At 43.5% G+C, this 14,422-nt stretch overlaps 1 protein-coding gene across 5 annotated transcripts in view; it reads right to left on the reverse strand.

The window, feature by feature from the left end:
• Positions 1-8,803: 8,803 nt before the first annotated feature.
• LOC146188524 (uncharacterized) overlaps positions 8,804-14,422 on the reverse strand; it is a 50,523-nt gene continuing 44,904 nt past the window's right edge. For all 5 annotated transcript variants that reach the window (XM_084603128.1, XM_084603130.1, XM_084603131.1 and 2 more), the window contains 2 exons: positions 10,687-10,798; positions 8,804-9,187 (listed from right to left, as the gene is read on the reverse strand). In XM_084603128.1, coding sequence (XP_084459254.1) covers positions 9,112-9,187; positions 10,687-10,798 — 188 coding nt within the window. In that variant the 3' untranslated portion in view covers positions 8,804-9,111. The remainder of the gene's footprint in view (positions 9,188-10,686; positions 10,799-14,422) is intronic.

Below are 14,422 nucleotides of genomic sequence, written 5' to 3' on the forward strand. Positions count from 1 at the left end.
TATATATAGCGGCTGCACAGCAACCATAGTTCTGCATGAAGAAAGTAACAAAATTCCCATAAAGAAAGGTGTTAGGCAAGGAGTCACAATCTCCTCAGTACTATTCAGAGCTTGTTCAGAGGAAGTATTCAGAGACTTGGAATGGGAGCAGTTAGGGATAAGGGTAGATGGAGAATACCTCAATAATCTGTGATTTGATGATGACATTGCCTTGCTAAGTAACTGAGGAAATGAACTGCAAATAATGATTGGTGACCTAGACATGAAATGTAGAAAGGTAGGCCTGAAAATCAATTTGCAGAAGATTGAGGTTCTGTTCAACAGCCTCGGGAAGTAACAGCAGTTTACGTTAGGTAGCTAAGTACTGAAAGTAGTAGTCGAATATGTCTACTTGGGACAAGTAGTAACCGCAGATCCGGACCATGAAAAGGAAATAACAAGAAGAATACGATTGGAATGGAGCGCATTTGGCAAGCACACGCAGATTATGACTAGCAGCTTACCGGTATCGCTCAAGAGGAAAGTATACAACAGTTGCATCTTGCCTGTACTCACCTATGGGGCTGAAACGGGGAGGCTAACCAAGAGAGTACTACTTAAGTTGAGGACAACCCAGAGGGCTATGGAACGAAAAATGGTAGGGGTAACATTAAGAGATAGAAAGCGAGCAGAGTGGGTCATACACTTAACTCAAGTTACCGACATTCTAGTAGAAATTAAGAAGAAGAAATGGACATGGGCAGGACATGTAGTGCGAAGAGAGGATAACTGATGGTCGCTGAGGGTAACAAACTGGATTCCAAGGGAAGGAAAGCGTAGCAGGGGGCGGCAGAAAGTTAGGTGGGTGGATGAGATTAAGAAGTTCGCAGGGGCCAAGTGGATGCAGCTAGCACAGAACCGGGTTAAGTGGAGAAATATGGGAGAGGCCTTCGCCTTTAAGGGTGTATAATCAGGCTGCTGCTGCTGGTGCTGTTGCTGCTGCTGCTGATGATGATGATGATGAATAGATCTAATTTTCTGTGGGTGAGTCTAGCTTACCCTTTATTTCAGCCTAACTTGAAACTACTGGTAAAATAACTGGAAACAATTGCTCTCGCAGGGCTGTAAAGATTTTAGTAAAAGGCTGTTTAACTGCTCTCAAACCTGTATATTCATTAAGCTTATTGCTGTGGAGTTCTTTCTTTGTTTCAACGAACACAAGAACTCTGAGCTACGATCTTTTCGAGGAATAATCATAAAGTTTATTTTGTGACGCACAGTACTAATATATTCTGCCCGCTTTGAATTCAATATTTCAACATCACATATTTGACCAGCAACTGAAAATGGGCTACACACAAAAAAAATTATATACGACAGCATCTGTTGTTGGCGTCATTGAGAAAAAGCCGCTCACATATCAGCAAATAATGACGCATGAAATACATTAGCGCTGTGTGCCCTACGTGCAGCACGTGGGAACTGATTTTCTTGCTCGGCTTTTGCCCACAGCTTGAAAGAGCCATTTAACGCTTGCAAATGTCAACGGTCTTGATGCTTTCAGTTCGTTTTATATATATCTCAGCATATATTAGCTGCTACCTATCTGTTTGAAGTGAAAGTCTGCATCTATGTAACTTTGGCGAAAGCAATATTTTCCAATCTAAGTAACTGCTATCGTGTGGCTGAAAAACTATCTTCATTGTTTCTGAAATCAGGTAGAAAAGAAGCAAATGTAATTGTCTTTTGTGATCGTTAAATTCCTTCAAAATATTTACGTAATGTTCCTGAAACTGCTGAGCAGCCGAAGCACTCTTTCGTAATGAATGCATTTTCACTACAGATCCTAATCCCATTTTTTCCCTCAATTTTCCACAGAAGTCATTTAAATCGCACTAGCAATCAACACCTTTACCAAAATATTTCTCTCAGTCAAAAATAAAATATAAGTATCCTTGGTACTCTTTTTTTCTTTTAGGCAGGAAGTTCAGCCTCATATAGCTATCTACCTTCCTTTACAGCCTCGACTGAACTATGAATGTCAGGGAAACAGCATACAAAGCGGACACATCATTTCCGTCAGCGAGCAAAGAGGAGAGGCCAAAGATGCTTATGTGATATAATCTGTGCTTCTGTAGCCGTGTCATTGCATTTTTTACCCATGCCAATTCCTCTCATACAATTAAGGAAACAAGGTGTCCATATTAAGAATAAAATTAATTTTTGAACAGGTATGACCTTACAATACTATGCTGATACTTGGCTGTTCGTGCGATGCAGCAAAATTACGACCGAATTACGAGAGAGAAATGACAAGAGAGTATTTTAAGGAATAGCACAAAGTAAATATTAACGTTGCCTGAGCGTACACTCAACCGCTTTTGCACACATAAAACGCAAACTGCATAATTTCTCTAATGGTACCGCTCACTCCATAGAGTTAACACATGGAGAGGGCAAATGTAATTCTTGTTTAGTTTAATGATTAGCGCCGTTTGCAATTCGCCAATATTTTCTGCCAATCTTTAGGTGCCGCAAACACTTACTTGAAAGTATTATTTGATGTGGTATTCACCGGTAATATAATGATGTAGCGAAAGTTTCAAAAAAATCTGCGTATACGATGTGGATAAAGAGGAAGACTTAGGATGGCACACATTGAGTCTGTTTTCCGGGTGCTCCAGCTTGTTTGTTCACGGCCGGTCTCGAGGGAGAGCGCGCGCTCTTTCTTACGAACTTCTCAATCGCCGCGGGAACAATAGGAACTTTTCTCTTTTAGTTTCGCGCTCTGCCGCCGCAAGGAGCGCGACCTGCTCACTGCTCACTCCGCGTCTGCTTCAATGGCGGCGGGGGGCTTTTGCTTGGTTTTGCGCTGTCGCTCGCCGGTTTCGTGGTGTGTACGGCCCCGAAATGAAAGGACACAGAAGATTTATGCTGCAGCGGCATGTCGTCATTTACCGCACATGTGAACGGAGTCTATTAATATATTTACACTGTCGCTCAGCAATGGTTCGACAAGCCTACGACATACATTGCGGCATACGGTAGCTATTTTTGCCCATTTTAGTCCGAATTTTCCCCAAGCCTGTACAAGAATCGGAAAAAAAAATGAGCAGTGAAGCTTCTTGAAGGCTAACATGACACCAACTCGTCTGCAGCAGCCAAACCGTCTTTCACCGCCGATAGATGCGAAACCATTCGTGTAACACCGAAGATGAAAATAATTTCATAAAAATATATTGTAAATTGCGAAATGCTTGCATGATATAAAGTATTAGTATAACAGTTAATGTAAACGTTGTAGGGTTGAGTGTTAAATGTTATTACAATAAATATATTAGCCAATGTGTTGTATTATAAGCATCTTTAATTTTGCGAATAAACCTTGTTTTACTGAAGTTTTTATATGATATTAAGCTTATTATGAAAACAATCAAAAATGGCTTGATATTCATGACACCACTCGTGCTGGAAGTGGTAAAAAGCGGCCAGTAAATGATGAAGGTGATCGCAGTGACTTACTAATGAGTTAACCTGCTATATCGAAAGTATGCAAGAAACTTCTAAAGCGTTAAAGAAGGACATTCTCATTGAAGACACATTTCAAGCCCTATATAGCGACCAATTGAAGCTCTCTTCGGGACAGTAAGGCTAATGTGCGGAAGGTAACGATATTCTAGATGCGAGGGCCGTTACAGCTAGCGGCACTTGATTATACATTGTCAAGACGGACGTTTCATCTATGAGCGAAATCAAGGCACCTGGCGTCGATGCCAAAAAAAAGTCATTTATGTTGTGCCTCAATCAGTAACCGAAGAATTGAAGGAAGTGATGCCATCTCCTGCCATCCCATATCCCGCTGTCACGTATTGCCATTTAGCTTGCATCGGTTAATATATTGTTAAGTTATTCCACTTCGGGTGTGACGATTGCGCTATTCTTCTTGCAACTAGCGAAAGAAGCAGCCCCATGTACTAGTGCGCACAAAATAAAACGGAGCGCGAGTTTGGGGAAAAAGCGGTCTTCTTCGTCCGGGCTGCTGATAAGGCGAACACCAAATGTGTTAAGCTGAACATGCGCATCCGCTTGCAGGGCGCGCCACGAAATAAAATTTTCCGTTTTATTTTCGGGGCACTAGTACACCCCTCTACGACAACAATATTCTAGTGGACTGCATTATCCGAAACCAGAGTTTGTTGCCCTGTTGCACAAGCTTTGTTTGTTTTTTGTTTTTTTAAAAAGCTGCCGTACACCTACTACACACAAAGGTTCTCGAAGTATTAAAGATCCCGATTCAATCAGCACTTGAAAATTCAACACTGAGTTGCCCGAAAGAAATTGACAACAGTCATGTCATAAGGACCGCTTCTTTGATATCAGAAAATTTTCTCAGAATTCTTCTTCTCAATTAACTATACCAAGAAAGTGACGGAGAAGAACGAGATACCAATTAAATAACTCCTCGTGTGCACAATCCGCGCAGGAAGATTTTTAGACTGAATTTTCTAGACGCAGGTACCATTCTGATCAATTGATGAATATGTAGTGCAATTTGTAACTTTGAAGGATAATTTTTTTATTGTTCGCCACTCTTTTCCATTCTGCTAAGCTGTTTATGCCCATTTCCTTGGTTAAAAGTAATCGCTGGACTACATATACATCTTTTGTCTTTCAACATTTCTTTTGAACGAAGCTAGAACAGCTCACTCCACTAGACGAATGCAATTTTAACTAAACGAGTAAATTTCGTTTTTTACTCTGAATCTGAGACGCACCATGAATTTTCGCCGGTGTCTCTTGATCTAAACGGAAACGGTAGCGGTTGACAGAATCTCCACCCAGCAGTTCACCATGCACTCACGTCAGGTCGCTCTACACCTGCTTACAACATCCAAAGGCACATTGCATAGCCTGGTAAATTTATTTTTCTACAAAACATAGGGGCAAAAAAAAGTGCACCCGAAGCTTCATTCGACCGTGCACGGCCGCACTGACGAAGACGCGCGCCCGCATGAGCGGATTGTTGACTGTATATTATTCCTCGTACACGATAAATGCTCGATGCTGATTACGGCCTTTGTATAAACCATAAGGGGCAAAATGTCAGAACCTGCCGGTTGCAACTGACGCGGGCGGAGCTAAGAGCGAGCCCACGTTTCCCTTGCACGTGAACGGCTGTAGCGGAGGAGCAGCAGTGGGGTGGTGGCGACCCCACCGAGGCGCGGCGGGCGGTGGAAACAGACCCCATTGGAGAGGCCGTAAGAGAAGAGAAGCGTGCTCTCCCTCGAGACCGGCCGTGTTTTGTTGTCCCATTAAGCGTCTGTTCATTTCGACATGAGCCATCTTTCGCATACACTTAGTACATTCTGAGCATGCGATATGAACCAAAGAACGCCTTGTTCATTTACGATCGAAATATTTGGTTGCGGAAGCGACAATACGCTTGTCGGTGAGCTATTTCGAGGAGCCTCCGATGAGAAAAGATGCGCATGCGCGAGGAGCAAGTGACGTCAAACGGAGCACAGCTGGAGAGTCCCATCATACCCACCGACTCACAGGTGCCGCCACTGCCGCGCCGGCTGTATATGCGCCAGGAGGGAGTGACGTCACACGGTACACAGCTGGCGCGGCGGAGTCACCACCGCGATTCTTCTGCGTCGCGGTGACTCAGAGGTGCACCGCCGCCGCGTTCGCAGCGCCGCTCATGCGCAGTGGCGTTATTGCTTTTCCGATACTCCGAAGCCCCCACGCATGCGCAGGGTGTATAAATGTTGCACCGAGCTGGTAATATGGTGCAGTTAGCCATGAAGTGGAGGCCAGCAGAGGCTGATCGCCTTAAGCGAGCAAATCTTCGTAATTCGTTGCTTAAGCAGTTCTACCTGAGGTGATCATTGGTCAAAACACAGAATATTTTTAATTCGAACAGTCGAATATACTAATCATCAGGCACAAATATGAAGCAATTTAACGATTAAAATTGTAAATCAAAAGCCACCGTATTATGCAGTTTTCCAAGGAAGGAGTTCTTTTCAAAAAGATTGAAAATAATTTCCCCCAGGAATTCAGTTTGGTGCATAGGATGATTCTTAGAGGCAATCATAAATTTCTGTGTTTAAGATTGCAGCCGCATAGCGTTAGTTGAGGATCTTGAATTTCTGCTCGCAGCAGCAGGATCCACCGGACACCAGTACTTAGAATGATCCATAGTGGTGCCACGGGAACGACAATTTTTTCCTAGTCACCAGCGTTCCTTGAAGAGTTTTATCGCAATACAAAAGGACGCATAGATCGTGACACAAAAAGTGCAGAGAAAAGGAGGAACACGTAACACAAAGAATTGTTCAAAATTTACAGTATGATTTCCTAATTGAGAATTATTATAGTATCAGTAACTATCGTGCACGATACAACAGAACAACGAATATGAAGCTAATACGAATATTGGGTATAAAACTGCACAGAGATGCTTTGAAAGCGGAGCAATCAGCTTTATAGGTCGCAAGAAGGAAACACAACGGTATATTACGTTGGGTAATGCTATCTAGGCGGAAGTCGAGAGGAGCTGGTGGCACCCTCTAGCGGCCAAGTTGAAAACAACCGTCATGCTGGTATGTGCGGTTCCATTCTCGGAATAGGCGATAAATAGCATACATCAATATTTTGGAGCATTCGTATGCAAATTTTCGCTTTCCGAATGTACATGGCTGAAAGACAAAATTTTTTTTTTTTCAGAAGCAGTCCAGCCATTCGGTCAGAAATAATCTAAATTTATGCTCCTGATCGGGTAGGCCAAAACTGCAAGGCTGATTGCAACTAGTGTGTAACTTTTATGGAACAGAGAGAAGTTGTGGTGCAGCTCTGGCTGCGAGGGCGGGGAAGCAAATAATGCAGGGCTGATTTAGATCTACTTTTTATTCTTAAATAATTTCTAGAGACGGGTTACTGTAACAATTTCAGCAATGACAGCAAAGGAATGTAGCCGTTTCATGTCACGTTTAGGAGCAATGCTAGTCGCGCTACATTTGTTGGTTCAGCCGGTCATTCATACACTGTTTACTGCTCCAGCATCAAAAGAATCCATCATCCTTCTATTCTACCCTAGGCTACTTCCTTGAGAGAAAAAGCCGAGGCGGGCCGTTGAAGCGTCCATTATCGGGCAATCGAATTTCAGCGTTGCCTACATGAATCAAACCCCGGTCTGCGGATATGTGCGGGGAGTGGCAATGACTGTTGTCTGCGGCGGAAGCTGCTATCCTGCAATTTATTTGAGTGCCCGCTACCTGCGTTTGTCTGGTGGTGCCGTCATGCTGACATTCAGATAAAATAGGAAATTGAAATTTTCTACTTATGGAATAGTGACAATAAATTCTGTCCCATAATGACATGAGCTAAATTTGCTTTTATCGACAATTATATAGCCCATTTGTCATCGCAAGATTTGCTTCAACAAATGGCTGCTTTTCCCGTGATCATATTCCCACTTATTATCGGCAGAAAAAGCTTGCGGGATGTGCGTTTTAAACAAAATACGTAGACCTGTTTGACTAAATAATAGGCTGGCAGCCAATTTATTAGGCACTGTTACCTTCTAAGTGGGACATGTTCTTTCATACTCGCATGAAGCTCAGACGACTGCATCGAAATAGGTTTTCTTTCCCAGCTGGCATCTCGTAAATATTCGCCGCAAGAACATCATCCGCTTGTTGCCTAAAGGCGGCCGTTGTTGCACTAGTATTCAGTTTTCCTGTCCTCTTTCTACAAACAAGAGTGTTCGAAACTCGCACGAAAGGCTGCTAAGGCGAAGCACTTTAGTTTGGGGCTTGAAATTCAGAGACTTTTCGTCTTCACCCAACTGAATTAATTGCGATTGGAATTGCGTAGAACGACACACGCACCTATCCCCGCTGTTAACTTTTTAAATTGTGTGATTCATCACTTTTTTTCTTGTTAATTTCTTATTAATTGAAACAACAGGGAAAAAAAAGATTTGCTAGCTGCAGAACCTCTCAGGAAATAAACTGTTGCCGGCGAAAATGAAACGATCAGAGAAAGGAAGGAAAGAAAGGGGCGAAAAGCAGAAATAACAGAAAGAGGGTATGAAAAAAGCATACAGAATATAAAAAAGGCTGCAAAGATAGCGCATCGCTCGCATCAGCTAACCAGTTTAGGCATTTTGCGGCTATTCAAGACGATTTGTTTGCAAAAGACTGCGCAACGCGTGCGCTTTCATTGTAGGGTGCCCTGGAGCCCTCGCTGCTATCACCTTGTCCACACATACCAAAGAGGAGGAGCGGCGCTGCGCTCTCCGGTTAGAGGCTATTTTCCTCCTCGTTTCAAAAGCGGTCTATAGGAAGCCCTTTTCGGGCAGCGTAGTAAATTCCTTGAATATACTAAGAAAATCTTGCATGCGGGCTTATTGGTTGCACAAATATCTCAACTGTTAGCGCTTGTTCTTCACATATACAAATGAGAACACAGAATGACGTGGACACCAGTGTAGCGTACGGTATCAACCGGCGATTTATTTCTAGCATGAAGAAAAAGAAATAAACGTCACGTGAGAAAAGAAAAAAAAGCGAGAGGGTCCTTTAGATGTCTCTTAAGAGGAGATCAGCGGTAATTGATTTAGAGGGAAGGAAAGGCGCAGAATCTGTCACACACTGTCCGGTCGGCGTGTTTCGACGATACGCCATCGCTCCTGTCGCGTCAGGTTCCTTGACGCGCGTTCAGGTCAGGCATTGCAGACGACTGGAAAGCTAAACAAGAACTAATCTCGTGGATTCTCGGGGAATATGACACATCTCGAGCAAGAGATTTTGTTGGATGAACATTGAAAGGTTTTGGTGTAAAAAATGGTCCTATTTCATTTCACCAACCATAGATACATAACGTTCCATCACCAAACCCTCCATGGCCAACGACTTTCCATCATTAAAGGAAAACAGTGTTCCATGAAAAACACAAGATAACTCTTTATGTGAAATAAGGCCTTTTAGATGTATAGTGGTAACCTTGACCCTTTTTTGAGTTTGGGATACTCAATTTTTTTTTCAAAACGTACGCTTAAGTTTTAATGTCTGCATCTCAGTCATGCCGTCCACTCTTCTGCAAAGAAATCCGTACATCAGGTAGCTACGTCGTCCCGCAACAGTTTGGCCATGCCGTCACATAAGGTTCATTGAGCCGAGTTCCCTTAGGAGCTGGGCACCTGTTTTGGGATGAAAAAAATGGATGCATTATGTAAGTGGTTATTTGTAGTAATATAATGCCTAGCACAGAAACAATTTTTTTGTTCTCACTTTCATTCCTAATCCTACTTCAACCTAAATCGCCTATCAAAACCAAAAACCTCGTTATGCATTACGTTCCATGGCAAACAGTTGGTTTGCATAGAGAGAGATTTGGTTGACAATTTTCCGCATGCAATATTTTTTATGCATTCTACCCTGTATACTTAAACATAGTTTCCGTATTCAAAATGAAAGATGTATATTATGTATCAAGCAGATAAAAAATGCAATAAATTTGTTATTCGAAAAACCTGTGCTCTTTTTATACGCTGTGCATCCGCAACAAAACAGTGGATGTGCAGTGCCGATAATAGTTATTTTGTGACACAAATACTTCGAGAGATCCTTCCCTAATTTCCGTGATAACTCGAAATTGTCCAATTGTCGGGGGTACTTTTCCACGTGTCACCAAATTTTATAGACTACGATCTATCGGGGCTCTCATTTCAAGAAGGCTCTAATGCAGCATGGTTGTGCAAGGCAGAATTTACTGAAAGTTTCTTAAACACACTCTCTCTTAAAGAATCTATAAGTCGGAAGTGAGTTCTCTAAATTTTTGTTTTCCTGATGGCTTTGGTGCGCTACATCTGCATAGGACGCAATTAGGTAAAGTACCAATGAACACATTAAATCATATATAACTGAAAGCAGCCAAATAGCCTGAATGTTTGAACTGGCCGGAGCTGCAATATCAAGGTTTTACCCTTCCTTGTTTTGAATGTCGGAATCCTAAAATTACAATGCGTTATTATTGGTTCATTTAACGCAAGTATATGAAAAGTGTTGTGCACGCCTGCATTCCTTCTGTTTTGTAGCATCCGACAACTCAATCGCAACATTACCGATGTAATAAGAAGGGTGAAGAAACAAGTACGATGATGTCACTATTCTGCAAGCCTGAGATAGAATTTGGCATCCCAGTATTATTTAATGCGTAGTGGTGGGAAAATGTTAGCGAAAAGATTTTGCATTCTGCCTCCTACAAAGTGCTGAAGTAGCGACAAGGATGGAACTATTATTCACCTTCAGCATCTGAGTGCACCAGCAGAAATGCCAGTAGGGGAAGCATATAAGAAAGGCATGAGATCGGGACTCACTACTTTCTTTACATTTCCACAGTCACAAATGTTGCACTTAGGTATTGCAAGGTGGAGAATGAAATCATAGATGAAGCCGCCTAGTTTCTGTAAAACCGAAGCGCGAACGGCGCTGTGTGATGTGCGGTATCAATTATTAACAATTGCGTATCTACGCTGTTGGAAATTGATCCACATTTTCGTTTGCCTCACAGAGAATATGACAGTCCCGGCATCTTCAATCTTTAGTATAGCAGGCTTCTTTATTCGCCCTTGTTGAATCTCCACTTACTTGAACATCGATAGGAGCGAAAAGAAAAAATATGGAAGAAAAATCTTACCCGGTTAGAATAACGCGTCTCCTGTGAGCCTTGCATAAGGCTTGCACGCAGGGGTAAGTGTATCGAGCTGTCATATTTGTCGCAATGTGGATACCATTGTAGTAACACCTACCTGATAAAAATAAAATACAGGAATAAAAGTCTCAAATATTCAAATCGCCACTCATAGCTGGTAAAACATAGTTAATTGACAACAGTGCTTCAAGAGGTCCGCAAGATTTACGTGTACTAAATGCACAATAAAGAAGGAACTATACTGTTTGATTTACTCTGATGTGTATAGCGGCACTTTCATGACAGTGGTACCAAATTTGCAAAATAATTGCATGTCATAGAACGCTCTGTGTGGTTGCCCACTATTTCTCGTCAATATCTCATGTATTTGCCACATTAAAAGCCACCTTGCCACAAAGACTCGGGATGGCAGCATGCGCTCATCAAACTATATGGCTTGTAATTATTCTTACAGTCCTATCTGAAAAAGAGGCCCTCCATTGTGACACATCCGTTTGTTGATGCAGTTTTATTCTTGTTGTAAACTATATCTGCTAGTTCTGTTTAAGGAACAAAAACGTATGTACTTCCAATTTAATGGCTTTAAAGAAGAGGTTTGGGTGATTACAGCTCCTAAATTCCACATACATTATGTAACTACGCCCCGAATACGAATACGCTTACGCATGATAAACCAGCAGACGAACGTTGAAGCAGTAAGGTATCCTTGATCGAAAATTTTTGCTTGTTGAATTATATTTATTTCGCGTTTGTACACATTGCCAGACTGAGGTGTGAGTGCCTAATTTTGATTATGAATTGATTTTTTAAACAGGGAAACTGCTAAAAGAGGAGACAAGAGAAGAATGAACATTCTCTGCTTTGGTCCTTTTTTGCGCTGCTCCTTTTTTACCAATGTTAAACTAACTGGTTCAAAACTGCACCAGCTGGTGCTCCTCAGTAACCGAATAATGATAGTTGAAGGTACAAAGCGCTAAACTGAATCAAATGCAGCTGAGAGACTATGTACCTGCTGCTCACATCCTTTGTATGTGCGAAGTTGTCTCTCGTGTATTAGAATGAACTTGTAACACAAAGCATCTATTTGTTAATTGCTTCTTTCGAACTGCATGTAAAATACCATAAATAGTTTTTAAAGCACGCATTTATGAAATTCACAGTTTCATAAATTAACTTGAAGCGAGTGCTTGCTTGGAATAAAGAAAAGCAAAGTACATTTATTGCATCGAATTGCTGCAAATGCGTTTGAGCTTCACCATTTTTGAGTTGGCTTGATTGGCGTACCATGTCAATCATTGTATTTTGGGGTGAATATTTTGAGAAGCTGTGCAAGTGACATGTGCACCTGGTGATGATTTCTTCCAATAAATAAGGGTATGATTTCAGAGTAATCCGTCTATCGGCCTGCGAAGGAAACAGGTCTATAACTTTATTTACGCCATTTTTTGGCAGGCATGTAAGCACCTATTACCTCGGCTTTGAGATAAAAAGAGTAGCGTGTGCTTTTGCACACCTGGTTCTCTCCATATCAGTTTTTCTCATGTCAATTTATTTAGTAATTGACATACAATATACTTGAACACTAACTTGCTTTCTCTAGAGCAGACTGCTTTCTTTAAATACGCTTGAGCACAACAGTCGGCTTTAGAATTTGTGCCCTGGTGGCCTTATAAAACACATGCACAATATGTGCATCTAAGCCGATAATCTGGAACATTTCAGGAGAGGGAAGCGTCGGCTAGAAAGGTTCCTCTATTCTGACCAAGAATTACGTTTTAAAGCCTGGTACGTTGTGTTTCTCAAAGAGACAGAACATCGCGGCGTACAGACAAATTCGATCAGGGTTCCGTACTGTTAGGTTTGGGGTCGCGAGTGCCGGGGGTAGCGTACCGCTGCGGCGCGCGGCCCCTCGGTAGCGTTGGCCTGGCGGCTCCGTGGACGGCATCAAAGGTGCCAGCAAAGACGAGGCGTCTTTTAACGAAACAACCTTTACTGCAACATCATGAAGAAACGGGCAGTGAAGCTGACCCGGAGAGATTACAGACACTCTCACACAGCTGGTGTCTAGCGTCGTAACAACGGCGCGTCAAAGTAGTCTCTCTCTCAGCGGAGTCGGCCGCTGCTTTTTATAGTTTTTCCAGTTCACAGGGAAAGGGTAAACCCTCACAGGAAAGGGAGAGCCAAACATGTTGGTTCACGACGAATGACTCAATCGCAGGTGTTCCGACCTCATCTCCTCCACCTCCTGCAGACAGGAGAGGGCGACGCACTTTCCCTCGAGCTCCAGGCTTGGCCAGCTTGTGCACACACACGCACGCACACACATTTGGCGCGTGGCAGGAACACGCTGAGACTTGTCGGCGGGAGGAAGCGTTGCGCGGCCGATGAACGGCGTCGAAATGGCCGATCCGCTCGCGGTTCTGCCTGTTGCTATGCGGTGGCCGCGTCAGCTGTCCCACTTCTCGGTGGAGAAACGTAACAGACTGCCCCGCCGGGGAAGGGAGATCCCGAAGGGCAGGGGACTGCATCCGCTGTCCGGAGGGATCGGGATGTTGCTGCTAGCCGGGTTCATCCGACTCTGTTTCTCTTGAGCCAGTCAGCCTGAAGAATTCCTTGGCAAGTCCGGGTTTCTAAGGCACTCTGCAACTTGTCTTCAGGAGAGATTTCTGGCAATCCACAACGTCACAACTACGCTAAAACTCAACCGTTCAGCCAGCAAGCACGGCACAATCTTCACTAAGTTATGCCAGACTATTTCCCTCTTATGCCCCCATCAATATTAAAGGGCAGCTCAGCAGCACTTGGAACGCGTCCACAAATTTGAAAATCGCATTTTCAAAACAGCACTTCAAACAAAGATAATACAATACAAATGTTCAAAATCCTACGTCAGGAAGAAAAACACCGACTAGTGAATAAAGGCTTCTTCTCACGTTATGGGCTTCGACTTAAGCCATCGGCGTTACCGTTGAGATCACCTTTTTCACTAAAGCTTCGGTTGTCCGTTTCACGGAGCAACCTTACCTTCCTGTCTCTGTGCGAAGAAACACATGAGTATAAGTCACTCACTTTTCTGAACAATCTATCCCTCTCCTTACGGGTTGCGCACCAGTCACGCATTTTCTGGGCACGGGCGCATTTGTGCCTTTGGGATAGTCGCTTTCTCTTTCGCGATAGCTTACACTTTCTCCATTCTTTCTCGCGCCTGCTTTTCCGCCTTTTCCTACGGCAGCACTGAAACACATGCTTTCTGCTTTCTTTTTGCAATCGTTTCAGTTTGCTCTCCTTACGATGGCAGCGTTCTTTCTTGCGTCTGCCTTTCCGCGTTTTTCGGTGGCAGCACTTGAATACTCTAGTTCCACTTTCTTTCGGCGCGAGCTCTGGCAAGCTAGCGGTAACCGGAGCTAGTAGGACACCGGTGTCGTCTGAGTGGTCAAAGTGCGGCGCCGCGTCTGCATCGAGGCCAGCAGCGCATGACTCACCTCCAGACATGTCCGAACAACAACTGATCACGCCAGCCCTCAAGCTAGGCATTTCCTCTGGCGGCGCCGCGGCTGCACCGCATGACTCACTTTCAGTCAAATCCGAACAACCGCTTATGCCAGCCCTCAAGCTAGGCATTTCCTCTGGCGGCTCGCCACTCACGTTACACGGGTCCTCCGATGAGCCGCATTGCTCAGCGCTAACCGGCGCACGATCAAGCTCATTCGACAGCTGGGGC

This window comes from Amblyomma maculatum, chromosome 5, assembly GCF_055883805.1.
Source record: "Amblyomma maculatum isolate TAMU_Amacu chromosome 5, ASM5588380v1, whole genome shotgun sequence".
Lineage (NCBI taxonomy): Eukaryota > Metazoa > Arthropoda > Arachnida > Ixodida > Ixodidae > Amblyomma > Amblyomma maculatum.